Source organism: Epinephelus fuscoguttatus, linkage group LG8 (genome assembly GCF_011397635.1).
Source record: "Epinephelus fuscoguttatus linkage group LG8, E.fuscoguttatus.final_Chr_v1".
Taxonomy (NCBI): Eukaryota; Metazoa; Chordata; class Actinopteri; order Perciformes; family Serranidae; genus Epinephelus; species Epinephelus fuscoguttatus.
This window is the reverse complement of record NC_064759.1, coordinates 32696159-32709321: the sequence shown is the minus strand read 5'-3', so window position 1 is coordinate 32709321 and position 13163 is coordinate 32696159. Positions and strand designations below refer to the sequence as shown.

Below are 13163 nucleotides of genomic sequence, written 5' to 3'. Positions count from 1 at the left end.
GTTTAGTTGATTCAAAACACACCCAAAACACACATTAAACATGGCTTAATGACAACAATTTCGAACACAACTACACAAATCAGCTTCACTATAACTCGCAGCATTCACAGACAAAACATTTGTTTTTTGCTGGACACATTTACCCCACAAATACAACATGCTAATGTTTTTAGCACAAGCCTATGGCATTTTGCATTGTATTAATTAGCCTAGTGGCTAGCATACTCTTCCTCGACTCATATGAAATCGGGGACAACAGCGACATTTAATAACGGTAACGTTACAAAATTCAGCTCCATTACAATTCACAAGGTTCACCAACTAAACAACTGTCTTATACTAAACACGTTTTCCAAACAAATACAACATGCTAATGTTATTAGCAAAGCCTCTGGCATTTTACATTGTATAAATTAGCCTAGTGACTAGCGAAGATTTCCTCTACTCATATGAGCCAGGATAAATCAACACAAGACTATTTTTGTGGGGGCTTTGCTATCTTCACAGTTTATTGTTACAGCACTTATCTGTGAAATTAAAGTAAATAAAAGCTTTGTTTCCACTGAGGGAAATGGTTTCAGCTTACAAAAAACAGACAGGAGGTCTGCGTCGCTGCGACGTGTTTTGACATTTCTGAGGAGGTGCACATTAAGCTATGGCTCTAAGAAGTGTTTCTGGAGAACTTGTGAGAGAATGAGTGGGGCGGAGCTGTGCAGAGAGTGTGAGAGAGGAGAGATGCATACTGGGGTGCGTCATGTAATGCAACTTGACCCTGTATCAATTAAAACGGTGTTGTCTAAATTTATATCTTGCTTGAAAATATATAAATATATCGTACATAGTCATTATGTTGCCCACCCCTAATATAGGCATATTGGCAAAAAATCCAATATCATGCATCCCTACTTATTACTCACAAATGACAGGGAGCTTTTCAGCTCCTAAGTTTGTTCTTTGGAGTGTTTCAAGTATAATTCTGACAGATTTGATAAACACCCAGAAACCATATTTATTAAACCTTATCAAACCTCTGAGTTTCTGTGCTATGTTTTTCCTCTATAATTTGACTAAATAAGGTGTTTGAAGTATTAATTATTCTGCTTAATCAGAACTGTGTAGGTGTGAACTTGGTTCAAGTGTTGCTAAATCCTGATTGGTGCACAGAAGTTTTCCAGCCGAGACCCGCCCACTTCAAACCAATGAATAGAGCACAGGGAATACAGAATATATAGTAAAACTCTTATATAATAACCAAAGCTCTTTAAACTTTGGCACAACCCTGTCAGTCATAGAAAGAAAAATATAGCTTTTCAGGGTAAAAAAAAATCTAGAGGTGTCTTAAATTTAAGAGAATTTTTTTAATTAAATGAAATGTGACGAGTACGTTTGTGTTCCTGAATTTTCATGTAGTAAAAGGAGTTGGCACTGGTATGAGGCTAGTGTAGCTCAGGTGTTAAGATAGTGATCACCCTCTACATCTGTCAACAGTAGGACTATCAGTTTGGATTATTCACTGAGCTCTTTGAACATGTGAATGGGTTTGTATGTAATTAAATCTGAATCCACTATTGAGCCTGTTAATTGAATCTGAATCTCCTCATGTGAAAACAAATTTACATAATTTGTTAACAAATAAAATTTCAAAAGCGAGGCACTTTGTTGACCTTTTACCTGATTTGCATCGGTAAGTGCTTGCTCACCACACTCGTACACCTCCCCTCAGCTCACAGGACTGTGTCACGGTTGCACTTCTCTGAACTGTGTGCCCACAGTTGCCTGTGTTGGTTCCCAGTGTTGGCGCCAAACCACTCGGAAGTGGAAGCACATTGTACACTGTGATCAGGGAGAAGGAGGAAATCCATAAAATGATTTAATTACCTTGGTACCAATGAACAGAAACAAGCAGCTTTACTTGTCATGAATAGCTATAGAAAGAAATGAATATATATTGCACTTGTTAGTTTTAGAGCCAAGTTACAGAGGAGATTAACGTGTCTGACCCAGTGACTCACAAGTGCCAGTGCAGGTGGGTTTAACAAGTCAGCTATCACAATGTTTAGCTTATGACTTCATGTATTCCAACAGCGTGAATCAGAGCGGATCTGACAGTGAGTTCCAGTTGAATCAATATTTCCATAACTGTAAAACCTGATAAGACAGGCCGGCGTGTTTTTTTCATTCAAAGATTAAATGTGTCATTTAATCTTAATGTTTCTTCAATATTTGCTTCCCCTGGGTTGACATCTCCTGCTACAGCTGCAGTTCTCTACCAATTAAATCTACCACTGAAGTACAGACATCAACATAGAAGAAAGGCTTTTTAATAGACAAGGCCAGCTGGGAAATATTATTGGTATGATTTCACTGACACCAGATGTGATCATGATGCAAAACATTTAATGAAATCACAGGATTTATGTCAAGATCAAACCAGTTTTTGAAGGAGAGATTCACAGTTTTTGTCCCAGTTGACACATGTGACTGTTACTGCATCGCCTATTTCTCTCCTCAGGTGTTTTCAGAACATATTTTAGTGTACTGTTTAGCTGTACTGTGGCGGCACGCTGGTGCATTGTTAGCATTGTCGCCTCACAGCAAGAGGGTTCCTCGTTCGGACCTGGGGTGGGGGAACCCTTCTGTGTGGAGTTTGCATGTTCTCCCCGTGTCAGCGTGGGTTTTCTACTCCGGCTTCCTCCCACAGTCCAAAGACATGCAGGCTAATTGGTGACTCCAAATTGGCCACAGGTGTGAATGTGAGCATGAATGGTTGTCTGTCTCTATGTGTCAGACTGTGATAGTCTGGCGACCTGCCTAGGGTGTATTCCGCCTCTTGCGCAATGTCAGCTGGGATAGGCTCCAGCCCCCCAGTGACCCCTAGCAGGATAAGCAGTTACAGAAATGAATGTTTAGCTTTACTGAGAAAGTTTGTGACCTGGCTTCCATGTTGAATATAGTCAAGCCAAAACAGAGCACCACCCACCGGCCGCAGCAGACTTTCTCATTTTATAGAATCCTCAGTTCTGGTTGCTTTTTTTCCAACAGCAACAGTAGATTCTAGTAAATGCTATTAGAAGCACTAAGAGGAGGAGGGACATCTAAAGAAAAAACATATTATTCCAAACTGATGTAAATGATAAATGGACCTGCACTTGTATAGTGCTTTTTTAGTCTAGTCCAACCACTCAAAGTGCTTTTTACACTACGCGTCACATTCACCCATTCACTCAAACATTCACACACTGGCCGCCAAGGCCACCTGCTACTCAGTTTTCACACATGCACACACCGATAGAACAGCCACGAGGAGCAAATTAGGGTTCAGTATCTTGCTCAAGGGTACTTCGACATGCGGACTAGAGGAGCCGGAGATTGAACCGCTGTTAAACAACAAATATTATCTGCACTTGCACAACTCTCCCTGGATGCCCAGCAGCCGATATTTGACATAAAGATATAAAAGGGCATAATCATAGAATGCTGAAGTATTACCTGCATGTTTAATCCAAAAATCTTAATAGTATGGCGATCTCCACCCTGTTGTTTATAAAGTTACATAAATTAGATTTCAAAATGCCCTTTTTTCATATGTCTGCTTAAATGTCATCTTTCCCAGTGTTTGTTCTATGTGACATTTCATTTCATAATATCACGTTGCATTGTTTCGTCTTTGAATGTTGAGTCACTTTTGTTTTGAGGATGATCAAAGAGCCTGTTTCCAGTCCACAAGCACATTAAAATAATAAAAATCAAGTATGAATTTATGATAATGCACAGCAGTCCCAATAAATATTGACAATTGAACAAGTGTACATCAAGAAAACCACATGCTTTACATAATGATGATCATAAAGGATGAAACATAAAGATTTTAGAATTGGCATCATAACTGGCAAATCTCCTCATGTATACAACTCAAAATTGTAGCATTTTCTTTGAATGTTAAATGAAAGAGTCTGGGCATAATGCTGCTGTAATTATAAAGCCGAAAAGCTTAATAGGTGTATTTATCCCAGTCGCTCTCTCTGTCTCTCCCTCTCTGTTGGTCTCTGTCTCTGGTCCGTTGCCATGGCACCTCAGCGCCTCACCTCTTCAATCTGTTTTTGTGTTCCCATTAAAGGCTCCTTCACCTGAACCCAAAGCAGAGCAGACAACATCAGCAGCAGCAGAACCTGAATCGCAAGATGAAGTCTTCGGTAAGACGTCAAACCACATCTTGAGTTTCAATTTACATGCATATTGACAATACTCTAAACTCCCAGAGTTGGTTGGGCTTTACTGTTGGAAACCAACTGACGTACAAAAAATGACATGCACGTTAAAGTATGATTGTTTACGAGTAAAGAGTGATTGCCTCCCTCAGAAATAAACACCATCAATAGATTCTCTTCTACTGCAAATTTAGGCTTAAAGAGGAGCATTGGTGCACAGTGAATTTAAATATGCAATCACACAAATGTGAAACAGCAAATCTGACTGTAAGATTTTGATGACTTATTGTTTAAAAACCTACTTCTTGAACTGGAAGTATCATCATCAGCTGTGGAAGCCTTTCTGTCCGTAAGTGTATCGCTGAACGAAATATAGATTTTGTGGATTCGCCAAGGCCTTTAAGCACTGTGGAAAGCACTGAAATGTGTTACCAAGGAATCAGTGAGACCTGGAACGACAGCCTGATATCCACATTGACACGATAGCTCTTTTAACTCAGCCATCTAGAATCAATATCCTTTTTTTCTGCAACAATGAAAAGCCTCTGCTTCACAACACCAGCTCAGAAGCTGCTAATTCTGCGGCATGACATTTGTTTGGAGTTAGCAGTCTGGCTGATGAAAAGATAGTAGTTACCATGGTGATTGAAAGCCAACCATTCCATGTAGTGACACAATCTCAGAGGTCAGGGTTCAGGCACGCCAACGTTTCTTTCCTCACAGTTGAGCTCGTAGAGAAGTTTGCCCTCTGTCACATCCGTCGGGACGTGTTCACCATGTAATCATAGGGGTTAAAAAGAGCCTTTGTAATACGGCAGCTCAGCAGAGGAGGGCAGAGTTTGTTGGCACACAGTTGATTGATTTTAATGCAGGGTACTTTTACAAATGAAGATGAAGGGGATTATCTTGAGGCGAATGGGAAAATTGCAATTGCTCGTGCAAATTTGCTGAATTATTTTTTAATGAGGCAACAGCTCTGATTTAATTCTAATCAAATACAAAATAGATTGTTTTTTTGTCTGAGATACATAACTCTAACTCATGCATGCTACATGCATAATAGATCAAGCTGCAACAGAAAACTGACTCAAGACTTAAAACTACAAATGTACAAGTTCTTTCCCATGAAATCAAGATCTCCACTGTCTCTTTTGGCACCTTGAATGAAACCATCAGTGACTCTGAGGCTTCCCGTTGACTCTTGTCAAGTTCGATGATAGGAGCTAAGCGAAGATGAGACCTCCCACGGTGAAGGAGTGTTGGTTGTTCATTCTGCAAGAGAACAAAACCCTCAAGACGTTGACGACACTTGTACAGGAAGAGCACCGAACGTTCAAGACATAGGGAGTGGAAGACAAACGCGGCCTGTTTTCTCCCCTCTGTGTCAGTCTCGATTGTTTTCAGGGTGAGCTGAGGTGAAATGCAAGTGAGGGCAAGGATTTGGCCACGTGTCGCCTACTGAACTGTAGCTGCCTCTTTGAGTGTGTGTATATTAAAGGGTTGGGTATCCAGTGTTACTTTCCATTGCATAGTATCTTTCAACAGCCATTTTAAGAGTTAAAACATCCTAAACAAGAGTCAGTTTTTCCAGACCTTTCATCTTCACGGGGCCTCTGAACCATCACAGGCAGATGAGATGCAATTAAAACCAAGGAGATCATAATAAATATTATGGAGACTCATAGTCTACTTCACCAATGTTATTACAAGCTAAAGGATGTGAAAGAATCATTCATCAGCTGTCAGTTTTATCACAAAAGAGGGGTCTGTAAATTGACCTTTCTCATTACCATAGTAACCACAGCTCTGTTTGAAGGCATCAAAAGTCACCTGCTCAAATGTGGCAACAACCTTCATTGTTGTCAAGTAAATGGCCAACACTGGCAGACACTGGTAAGTGGACCATTCTAGTTCAACGTTTAAGTATATCATAATTAGGGATGCTGGAAAAAATCGATACAGCACAGTATCACGATATTTTGCACGTCAATATTGTGTCAATACGTACAGTACAGGCCAAAAGTTTGGACACACCTTCTCATTCAATGCATTTTCTTTATTTTCATGACTATTTACATTGTAGATTCTCACTGAAGGCATCAAAACTATGAATGAACACATGTGGAGTTATGTACTTAACAAAAAAAGGTGAAATAACTGAAAACATGTTTTATATTCTAGTTTCTTCAAAATAGCCACCCTTTGCTCTGATTACTGCTTTGCACACTCTTGGCATTCTCTCCATGAGCTTCAAGAGGTAGTCACCTGAAATGGTTTCCACTTCACAGGTGTGCCTTATCAGGGTTAATTAGTGGAATTTCTCGCTTTATCAATGGGGTTGGGACCATCAGTTGTGTTGTGCAGAAGTCAGGTTAATACACAGCCGACAGCCCTATTGGACAACTGTTAAAATTCATATTATGGCAAGAACCAATCAGCTAACTAAAGAAAAACGAGTGGCCATCATTACTTTAAGAAATGAAGGTCAGTCAGTCCGAAAACTGCAAAAACTTTAAATGTGTCCCCAAGCGAGTCGCAAAAACCATCAAGCACTACAACGAAACTGGCACACATGAGGACCGACCCAGGAAAGGAAGACCAAGAGTCACCTCTGCTTCTGAGGATAAGTTCATCCGAGTCACCAGCCTCAGAAATCGCAAGTTAACAGCAGCTCAGATCAGAGACCAGATGAATGCCACACAGAGTTCTAGCAGCAGACCCATCTCTAGAACAACTGTTAAGAGGAGACTGCGCGAATCAGGCCTCCATGGTCAAATAGCTGCTAGGAAACCACTGCTAAGGAGAGGCAACAAGCAGAAGAGATTTGTTTGGGCCAAGAAACACAAGGAATGGACATTAGACCAGTGGAAATCTGTGCTTTGGTCTGATGAGTCCAAATTTGAGATCTTTGGTTCCAACACGCCGTGTCTTTGTGAGCAGAAAAGGTGAACGGATGGATTCCACATGCCTGGTTCCCACTGTGAAGCATGGAGGAGGAGGTGTGATGGTGTGGGGGTGTTTTGCTGGTGACACTGTTGGGGATTTATTCAAATTGAAGGCACACTGAACCAGCATGGCTACCACAGCATCCTGCAGCGACATGCCATCCCATCCGGTTTGCGTTTAGTTGGACGATCATTTATTTTTCAACAGGACAATGACCCCAAACACACCTCCAGGCTGTGTAAGGGCTATTTGACCAAGAAGGAGAGTGATGGAGTGCTGCGGCAGATGACCTGGCCTCCACAGTCACCGGACCTGAACTCAATCGAGATGGTTTGGGGTGAGCTGGACTGCAGAGTGAAGGCAAAGGGGCCAACAAGTGCTAAACACCTCTGGCAACTCCTTCAAGACTGTTGGAAAACCATTTCAGGTGACTACCTCTTGAAGCTCATGGAGAGAATGCCAAGAGTGTGCAAAGCAGTAATCAGAGCAAAGGGTGGCTATTTTGAAGAAACTAGAATATAAAACATGTTTTCAGTTATTTCACCTTTTTTGTTAAGTACATAACTCCACATGTGTTCATTCATAGTTTTGATGCCTTCAGTGAGAATCTACAATGTAAATAGTCATGAAAATAAAGAAAACGCATTGAATGAGAAGGTGTGTCCAAACTTTTGGCCTGTACTGTAGATGCCAAGTATTGATATTTTATGACAGTATTAATATTGTTGAGTCTGAGTTTTCTTTTGGAGACACAGTGCGCAGTTAAATCGCAATATATCACAACATATGTTATCACAATACTCTGCATATCACAGTGTTTAAAAACACAGTAACGTTGTATCGTAACTTAGGTATCATGATAATATTGTATCGTTGGGCATCAGGTGATTCTTACCCCTAATGATAATATTGTTTTAAGCACATTACCTGAAGTGCTTGCTTATTTTAGAGGAATCCAGCTAATGTTACTTCTGCCAGTCGGGTAAGCTAATGTTAGCTCCAGCAGCTACAGTACGGTGAAGAGCTGTTTACAGTATAAATAGCAGAAATAATAGCTAAATTGTTGTTTCTCCATAGAAAAACAAGCCATGTTTAATTAAAAAATGAAGTAAAAAGGACTCTGGGAGGACATTAGGGCATTAGCAACAAGCCACTGCAACATTTTTATGCTTCTGCACTGGCGATTGCTATTACCGGTGGCATTATGTTTACAAATTGTTAGTCCGTCCATCCCGTTCTCGTAAACATGATCACTCAAGAACACTATGACGAAGAACGCTGTGACGAAATTTCTTCAAATTTGGCTCAAGCATCCACTTGGACTCAACGATGAGCTGAATGGAATTTGGTGGTCAAAGGTCAAGGTTTTTGGCCATAACTCAGGAATTCATATGCTAACAATGACAACATTTCACACAGAGGTCTAATACAGTAAGATAAAATAATAAAGTTATGACATTTTATATCCAAAAGGTCAGAGGTCAGCTTCACTGTGACATCATAATGTTCTGCTTAAAACACTTTTCTGACCATTTCTCAGTGTCATATCTCAGGAGCAGAAGGGGAGACATTTGGTCAGAAACAAAATCAGTGACGCTAATCTTGAGCGTCCACCTTGAAACTGTGCTGATTGTATAGATCTTCTGTGCTGCCGGGGGGAAGATGTGTGTGACGCATCCATGATTTCACAGACAGGGATGTAAACTGTAACTGCAACTTGACAGGTTCACAGGTGCATACAACTGCAAGGCACTAGTTCTAGTTTCTTGATTACTGTCATGTAGAAACAAGATGAGTTTTTGGTTATGCCATAATTGCAAACCCAGCTTGTCCAATACTACTGTAATCCCCCAGTACAGTACTAGTACACTGCTATGACTGCTTTTAAAGTTATAAAAAGTTGATTGATAAATTCAGATCTGTGACACGTGCTCTCCTTGGCACTGAAGGGCTGTTTGACACTGTTACTGTTTGGCAGATGCTGTGTGAATTATTGCCGTGCTCGGCCTGTCTGTGACATTTCTCAGTGGTAATCTATCAGTAAAGGCCAGTAACACTGGGCAGAGTGTGGTAATCCTGGTGTGGGTGTTTAATAAATGTTCAGCCTCTTCTGTTCAGCTTTGGCTGCTGCAGTTGCACCTGTGAGTTGCATACAGATTTCTTCTCTGTTATCTGAGGACACTCGGAACGCACAGGCTGACGGTCCCCATCATGTAATAATGCATCAGATACAATATGATAAAAATATCATGAAGTCACTGTGGAGTGGCTACAGAATGTATGTTACCACTACATGATATGATAAATTAAGGTGTATTACATTACAAGGTGTAACTACAACAGAGCAAAATCACAAGTTACTATATGAATATTTTTTAAAATAGTCTTCAAAATGACATGCTAGAATGTGACACTTAAAGTAGTGCAAGATTTTAAAGTCACTGTAAGCTATTTAACTTACATGCATGTGTACCGCAACTGCACACTTGTGTTGTGTACAAGTCCAGACAGAAATATGATAGGAATTTAATAGAAATATTATATGGGGTTAAACATGATACATTTTGAACTAGTGGTCCATTTTTTATGAATAAAAGACTTATTTTTTGTCAATTTCTATGCTGTTTATGAACAATATTACTGATTACAGTGACTGCAATGAGGTTCTGCTCCAGTTAAACAACCAAAATACAGTATACTGATTAATAGATATAGAGGAATCTGATCTAATTGTGTGTTTGCATCCGGGCAGGTCCTCTTTTACACGGTCAATGTATTGATTATTATTATTATTATGCAACAAATACGAAACCATTTAGATGAAGCCAGAGGGTGGATGCAGCAGGCAACTGATTTTCAAAGAAAGGTCAATATTGACCTAATATTATGCGAAACCAATTTCTCAGCCCGGCCGCACTGCTGGTACGTGCAGGCACGATTGAATTAGTGTTTGACTGTATTGATGTCATGTGCAGTGGAAAACTCACCAGATAGCCACCGCTGTGATGTGCTGTTCTCACTGATGCTTTACTGTCGGCAGGAAGGTTATACCTTGCAGAGGCTTCGTCAGATTGATCTGTTAGCTACTCGATCTGCTCCCTCTCCTGCAGCCAATTAATGTTCCCCGTGTTTAACACTTGCCATTGATCAGCACGGAGCAGACTTAGAGGATCCAGCACTGACACAAGTGATACTTCAAAGAAGCCACCCACACGACACACAATTAACATTTAGCTTTGGAGAATGACATGTTCACCGGGCACAGACAAGAAATTATCTGACTTGTACATTAGATGGCTACTGTAAGAGCGACCGGGCGTGCTTATTGCTTCAGTTATTTAATGGCTGCTCGATGCTTATTATTTTCCCCCACTCGTCTCTTGATGGACCTCAGCTTCCTCACACAGATGCATCTGGCAGCTCATGATGAGAACAGGAATGAATCAGGATGCAGGTTTCAGCAGTGATCTCTTAAAAATGGGAGGCAAGCAGCAGACTAAAATGTGGTCTGCCACACTCAGTCAGGTTTTCCAATGTCTTTGCTTCAAAGTGGAAATTATTGAGCTGTACCTACACGATAAAGAGATATAATTGGAATGGTTTTTATGTTGATTAATCTGGTAAATAAAGACTGCATGAGAAGGTGAATTAAAGCTTAGAGGCTGTAATAAAAGAGCAGTTTGTCTTGATTAGGGTTTGTTAAAGAGGTAAGTGGAAATCAAAGCTCTATTATAAGGTGTGTTTACGTGGTTGTTTCACTAATAATTAGAATAATAGTCCAGTCAGAATAAAAATGCCTCATGTAACCACCTTAATTGTAATAGACTGGCCCAGTCCAGCCCAGTTGGAAGAATTTTGGGGTCATCGGGTTGATGATATAACCTTTTATAATCCATTCCATTGGCGAGTAGTAACACCTTATATATTTATATTACCATATAAACACTTGATCTGATCCAATCCAGTCATTTCTCTCTACGTGCCTCCCTCTGCTAGTTTTGGCAGAGAATCTCTCACAAGTTCAAAAAAGACTTAGCGCTCAGCCAACATTCTTGTGTGAGTGCAGCTGTGTGGACTTGAGTCACATGACTTGGATTCGAGCCATACTCGATTTGTGAAACACAAATTTGATGACTTACGACCCAACTTGAAAAAATCCAAATCCACTTTTAACATGAATGACTTGTGACTTCACTTGGACTGGAGCCTTTTGACTTTAAAATACTTGATACCTTCCCGCAGCCTAATTTGGGAAGAGAAAGTTCTAAACATGTCTTTCAATATAAGATGAGTAAAATGCAAGACGGGACAGAAACATATATGGGGCGGCAGTAGCTCAGTCCATAGGGACTTGGGTTGAGAACCAGAGGGTCACTGGTTTATAGCCCAGTCTGGGCCATGTATGGAGCGGGGACTGGGCGCTGGAGAGGTGCCAGTTCACCTCCTGGGCACTGCGGTGGTGTCCTTGAGCAAGACACCCCCAAATGCTCGTGGTACCTTTCCATGGGCAGCCCCCTCACTCTGACATCTCTCCATTTAATGCATCCATAGATCCTTTTGTGCATGTGTGTGTATGACAGAGTGGAAAAATAGAATTTCCCCTCAGGGATTAATAAAGTATCTTCTTCTTCCTTTTCTTTCTGCTTACATGATTCATTCTCTTGTGGTAGTGGTTAATAGCCCAATTACACTGTGAGTACATTGTCAGCACTACTTTTTTATGATTAGGTTCAGTCAAACTTGTTTTATCAAAGACAGACAAATTTTGAAAAGCATTTATGATTTTTGTTAATTTGATGTATTATTACTCTGTTGTTAAAATGGCATTGCGTTTGCAGAAGAGCACTTAGAACTCGAGCCTTAAAGTTAAGGGCTTGGGACATGACTTAAGTCTTGTCAGTTTTGTCTTGGGAGTTGAGTGCGAAAACTTGAGACTTAAGGCGCTTTCACATGATTGCCGATTTGGTGACGCTGCAGTGCTCACTGTCAGCTTGACCCAACGCTGATTATACGCACACACTGACAGCCGGGGCAAAGCGCTGCCGGCGGTGGAGTCATTGTCTCTACATGGAAAGGTCAGTGTCAAACGGGGTCAAAGTTCAACAAAATTGAACTTTCGGTGTTGCATCAAAACGCCGTTGAAGCCCACAGCGCGACGCCGGAGTCGAAAAGTACCCCAACGTCAGTGTTAACGCCAGCTTCCATAGGAAAACAATGGCACAGTGGGCATCAAGGAATTTTTAATGTTGGTCATGTGCAAGCGCCTTTACTTTTTACTTGCATGTTGATTAATAAATGTATTCTTTGGTTTTGAAACAGTAGCCTTATGTTAGTTTGTTGCTTCAGGCTGAATTTTGGAGTTGCTGGATATAACAATTGTCTGTCACGGCCAGTAGCAGTAGCTGCATATGAGACACTTAGAGAACATCAATGAATTAATGGTAGCACTTACAGACAGCATGTGAGGTGTTCAGGGGACATCTGTAAGTTGAAGCTACAGAAAATAATCTGGATTCACTACTTACTTCTCCACCGTCTTTACTTCATGCATTCAATAAATATGAATTTTTTTAAAAGTTGAAAAAGCAAACTACCTTTTCTGTTGCATTTCTGGCAGATAAGGTGCTTGACAGCAGGCGGAACCACTTTGCTGAGTTAAAATAGTCATGTCCTGATTTAACTTTTGGGGCATATCAGTGCACATGTTGTCGGATCTCATTATTTAGCGTCCACGAATGAATGACTCAGTAAATGAAGAAATATTGTCCATGTTATCGCAGCCATAGTGTGAATTTTGTTTTATAGTTCAGAGCAGAGCCTCAAAGCACCACTGTGTCAATTCCACTTTGATGCTTAATGTTTAACAGGTTCTTTGCTCAGTCAGCACTGCTCTCTGATAGTGTGTAAAAATCCCATTTTCTTATCACTTTCTAACTCTTACTGAAGGAACATTGCTGTTAGGATACATTTATAACCCTCCTCTTACCTGTGCACCAGGGCTGAACTAAT

At 40.6% G+C, this 13163-nt stretch overlaps 1 protein-coding gene across 1 annotated transcript in view; it reads left to right on the top strand.

The window, feature by feature from the left end:
• Positions 1-13163, top strand: part of LOC125892764 (myelin basic protein-like) — a 91934-nt gene that overhangs the window by 35320 nt on the left and 43451 nt on the right. Inside the window, 1 exon segment of the mRNA XM_049582973.1 lies at positions 4118-4193. Coding sequence (XP_049438930.1) covers positions 4118-4193 — 76 coding nt within the window.